Genomic DNA, 5,091 nt, shown 5'->3' on the forward strand with positions numbered 1-5,091 from the left:
TAATTACAAATTCAAATATTTTATAGAAATAAAAAATATAACAATTAAAAAACTTAAATTATTTACAACAAATAAACATATTATTATATATTAAGATAGATAGTGAAGTAAAATTTAAATTTATAAACTTAAAAATACACAATAAATGAAAATATTTAGTATAAAAATCCTATAGAAGAAGTTAAAAAAAATAACAGAAAGAGAATGGACTTATTGGGGGTACGAGGATTAAATGTGGTCTTGTCTCATACTTTTTTTTTACATTGAGTTACATGGCGGTGCGTCCCCACACTGTAATCCTAGTACCCATGTTTCTTGAAGTGGTTAAACATTGAATTATTATGTCTATATGGTATAAAAGTTGAATAAAGAAAGATTAAGCCCTTAAATAGATTCTATATTTGAAAAGATTAATTAGTGTCTCTCTTTCATTTCAAAAAAGAACAAAAAGCAAAGAGAAGAGAAAGAGTATCCATTCTGGTTAAAAATTACCCTTTACTCTTCCGACCCTACATATATCCAAATTTGGCAATCAAGATCTGAGAAAACAATGCAAACACCTTACCTAGTTCCCATACAATGCTACTTTCAGACAGACACACAAGTAAATAAATTTATTTAATAAATTAATACAAAAATAAATCAAAATTTAATTTTTATTGCTTTTGAAAGTTGATGCTGCTGTGAAGCCAGGCTTGTGCTGTGAAAGAGCACCAGGGTTGAGTGAGTGAGAATGAGGGTCTTTTTTTTTTTTACTTTTGTTTCTTCAATTATTGTGATTATTTTTCCCAGTAATTATTTTTGCCCTTTTTTTTCACACTCTGTTTGTTGCTGATTGAAGATTGAAGAGTGACATCAGAGAAGAGTCTAGAAGGTCTTGCAAGCATTCTACTTCAACCCAGCCAACATCACAGTGAACCACATCCTGCAGAGAGACATGGGGAGAGGAAGGTGCTTCTTGGACATCGGCATAGGGGAGGAGCTAGAAGGAAGGATAGTGGTGGAGCTTTACGATGATGTTACTCCCAAAACTGCAGAGAACTTCAGAGCTCTCTGCACTGGTGAGAAAGGCATTGGTCCAAATACTGGGGTGCCCCTTCATTTCAAGGTCTTTTTTTTTACTTTATCCATATACCCTTCTTCTATGTCTATTCAATTCTTCCTTTTCACCTCTCAAAGATTGCTTTTTTAACCTTGTTTGTGAAATGGGTTATGCCCCTCTTCATGAATTCTTCTATATGCTATTTGAATGAAAGAAATTATATTTGTTTTTTGTCATTAGAGTGTAACTGGGCCGTTCAAAACTTGATATTTCGATTTGGAACATTGGCTGCGTCTTTTGTAGCTCCCCTTTCATCGCCGTATCTTGATGATTTTGAGAATTTTAGCTGCTCTAAGATCTGAACTTTGTAGTAATCCAAGGGTTGAATTTGAAGCTGCTTTTTATTTCATCACTTTTGGACGAAGAGTTCTGAAAAGACGGTTATGTCCTTTATTCTTTCATTGTAGTCATTCAATTTTTTTTCCTACAAAAGGATTCTTTTACATGTATCGATGTTGGGGTTGATGCTGTTTATTCAATCTAAAGTTTTGTTTTTTTTTCCAGGGGGGATTGCTTTTGAAATTCCATAAATTATTTCTGTTTGAAAATATTCGTCAACTTGTTGTGTAATAATTGGCAATTGCTAACACAATATGATCCAAGAGATAAATCTGATATTAGTTCAGAGGTGAAATTCTGAAATTGTGTTATGTTGTGTTGTATTTTCAGGGATCTTGCTTTCATCGTGTTGTTAAAGGGTTCATGATTCAAGGAGGTGATATATCTGCTGGAGATGGTACTGGAGGAGAATCTATATACGGACATAAGTTTGAAGATGAAAATTTTGAGTTGAAGCATGAAAGAAAAGGGATGTTATCAATGGCAAACTCTGGTCCCAATACAAATGGGTCACAGTTTTTCATCACTACTACTCGAACTTCCCATCTAGACGGTAAGCATGTTGTATTTGGAAAAGTAGTTAAAGGAATGGGAGTGGTTCGATCAATTGAGCATGTTGTGACCGGGGAGGATGATCGTCCCATTCTTGATGTTAAAATTGTGGATTCTGGAGAAATTCCTGAAGGGGATGATGATGGAATATCTAACTTCTTCAAAGATGGAGACACCTATCCTGATTGGCCAGCAGACCTTGATGAGAGCCCTTCTGAACTTGACTGGTGGATGAAATCTGTGGACTCAATCAAAACTTTTGGCAATGATCATTACAGGGTATTGCTGCTTTCCCATGCTCCATCTCAGATTATTGTTCTGATGTATTAATCCATACCCTGACCTGAAAAAAGTTATATTGATTTTCTGAGATGTCAATGAAATAATTTTTCTGTCAGTTCATAGTTTTTGAGTGCTTATTTTTGCTGTAGTTGTTTGTCTCCCTTTTCCTGTGATTCTCAGTAGCAAGAAAATAAAATGATCTTTCTTTTTTTCTGGCAGAAACAAGACTACAAAATGGCTCTAAGGAAGTATAGGAAAGCTTTACGCTACCTGGATATTTGTTGGGAGAAGGAAGGCATTGATGAGGGTATGCTGCCCTTATCTACTATTTCCTTAGCTTAATTGTGCAATGCTGTTACTTTGATCACAATAATGCATTATGGTATATATGCCTTTGCAGAGATAAGTTCAGGATTGAGAAAAACCAAGTCTCAGATTTTCACAAACAGCTCTGTAAGTTGGGTGTTATTATATTCATTTGATTTCTGTTGCCATATTAACTAAATTTTCTATTTTCCATCTATTTGTTTGTTATGTCATTATTTCAAGGCTTCAAAATTGAAACTAGGGGACATTAAAGGAGCATTGTTGGATACAGAATTTGCAATGCGTGAGGGAGACAACAATGCTAAAGCTTTGTTTCGCCAAGGACAGGTTGGTATTGTACTTGAAGGGCTTCCTCTCAAAAGTTTGGAGCTTTTGTAACCCTTTATTATGCTTTTAACTCTGGTAAATATGTTACTTCCAATTTACCAGGCATATATGGCACTCCATGACATTGATGCTGCAGTTGAAAGCTTTAAGAAGGCACTGACCTTGGAGCCAAATGATGGTTAGTTGTGAACATACATTTTTGGATCTGGCCTTTGTGTCATCTACTGAATTTTTTGTTTATTTTAGTCAAGCTATTGATGCAATATCCAGAGACAGATTCACATGCTCTTAGGATCTAACCTTTTAAAAGATACAAGATGAAGATTACTATCCAGATGATGAGAAGAGTTAAATATAGAGTTAGAAATTAAAGCTAAATGAATATAAGGGCCATTTTACAAAGAACTGATAATGATGTGTGTGATTTTATATGGAAATTTTTACTTAAATTTATAGTGCAGTTCTGCTACTTCAGTAATCTAAAGTTTCCTGAAGCATAATTGATATCTTGCTATTTTCAGCTGGAATCAAAAAGGAACTTGCTGCTGCTAGGAGGAAGGTTAGTAGGGATCCATTTTTACAGCTTTGTTTTTCTTTGAAGAATCACTTTTACAAACGTGAATTAGCTTTTGGTTTTTTAAATAACTTCAAAATAATCACTAAATTATTTTACTTGAAAAAAATCACTTTTTTTTAATCTGTAACAAACTGTTTGAACAAGCATTATATAGTGGTTGCAAAATCTGAAATATGTGTTCTTGCAGATAGCTGATAGGCATGACCTAGAGAAAAAAGCATATAGCAAGATGTTCCAATAACACTCTGGTATGTTTTCATCTCTCAGCTAAACAGATAAATTACCATGAATTGAAATTCATGTCATTACAATTGCTTATGCATAATTGCAGATAGATTGATTATCTAATTATTTAGTTCGAATGAACAGTTCATAAGCCATCTATGAAGCTTGGATACGCCTATTAAATGTTGTGTCCGTTGTATTGGAGACCGGTTCTATCACAATTTTAAAAAGAAAAAATACATTAATTTTTTAAAATCTCAAACTTATTATATAAGTTTTTATTATGATTATAAAAATAAGAAATAAATTCTTTTGAATTAGTCAATGAAAACATCTTTCTGCTAAAAAAAAGTTGAAATATACTTGTGCATATAAATCTTTATTATGAATTTATATAATTCATAATTATATAATATATAGATTCGTATCTTCGTGTCTTACATTTTAGAGATTATGCGTATCTTCGTGTCTGTGTCATATCAATGTTAGTATCTATCAATGTCAGTATCTGTGTTACATAGTAAATCATACCTTCTCTTTTCAGGGTGAGGAAAACAATCAGATTATTGCAGCATATACATATGGCAAAAGGTTCAGGCTTGGATGAAATAAAGTGGATATAAGCATTGGGATTGTTACATATGGAAATTTTATCCAACAATTTTGTCAACCTTTTCTCTTACAAATTACATTTTATTGGGTGGTCATCATTGAAATGCAGTTAAAATAGCTGATGGAACAGGTATATGATTTTGATATTTGTTATTCGAGTCTTACACTGAAGCTCTTATGTAGCTCATTTATTGATTAGAATTAAATATTAGTATCAATATAACCAATACTGAATTTTAAATACATTTTTTTTGTATTTTAGCCTATAAATAACTAATTTGTCATACACCATTATTGTTTAAGATCTAATTAGTGATATTCTTTTAATGAAATCTCTCAAATTGATTCACTAAGCAAAATGAGAACCTCATTTAACGAGAGATGGTTCCTATACTAGATGTGTGAACAAAAATTTGATTTAATTTACATAAATTCATGACTTTAAACTCCCATTTCAAATGGTTAAGAGCTAAATTTGATTTTAGGATGTAGGACAATGAGAAATCTGAAGGGTGCATACTTAATTTTAATAATGTTTTCCATGAGAAATTATTTAAGAGATATTTTTAATCTAAATAAATAATTTTTATTCTGAGTGAAAATAAATATTATATAAAATAACTTAATTTCGATAAATCAACCGTGGTATGAGAGAATAAAATTTACGTTTGTTAACAGAAATTTGATTTTCTCAATAAACATAAGGACAAATTTTACATTGATTTTACGTATTTTGGTTGCATAAGTC

At 32.0% G+C, this 5,091-nt stretch overlaps 1 protein-coding gene across 4 annotated transcripts; it reads left to right on the forward strand.

Moving 5' to 3' along the window:
- Positions 1–403: 403 nt before the first annotated feature.
- On the forward strand, positions 404–4,586 carry LOC137808764 (peptidyl-prolyl cis-trans isomerase CYP40-like). 4 transcript variants are annotated; one of them, XM_068610034.1, is made up of 10 exons: positions 404–727; positions 842–1,108; positions 1,772–2,272; positions 2,495–2,582; positions 2,676–2,728; positions 2,825–2,929; positions 3,032–3,107; positions 3,451–3,488; positions 3,694–3,754; positions 4,276–4,586. In XM_068610034.1, exons 2-9 carry the CDS (start codon positions 938–940, stop codon positions 3,745–3,747), a joined length of 1,086 nt encoding a protein of 361 aa, XP_068466135.1. In that variant the 5' UTR covers positions 404–727; positions 842–937; the 3' UTR covers positions 3,748–3,754; positions 4,276–4,586. The 4 variants fall into 4 exon arrangements, with proteins under 4 accessions (XP_068466135.1, XP_068466134.1, XP_068466137.1 ...); XM_068610033.1 differs by having other exon boundaries at positions 417–723; XM_068610036.1 differs by having other exon boundaries at positions 417–604.
- The last annotated feature ends 505 nt before the right edge of the window (positions 4,587–5,091 follow it).

This window comes from Phaseolus vulgaris, chromosome 3 (assembly GCF_000499845.2).
Source record: "Phaseolus vulgaris cultivar G19833 chromosome 3, P. vulgaris v2.0, whole genome shotgun sequence".
Taxonomy (NCBI): Eukaryota; Viridiplantae; Streptophyta; class Magnoliopsida; order Fabales; family Fabaceae; genus Phaseolus; species Phaseolus vulgaris.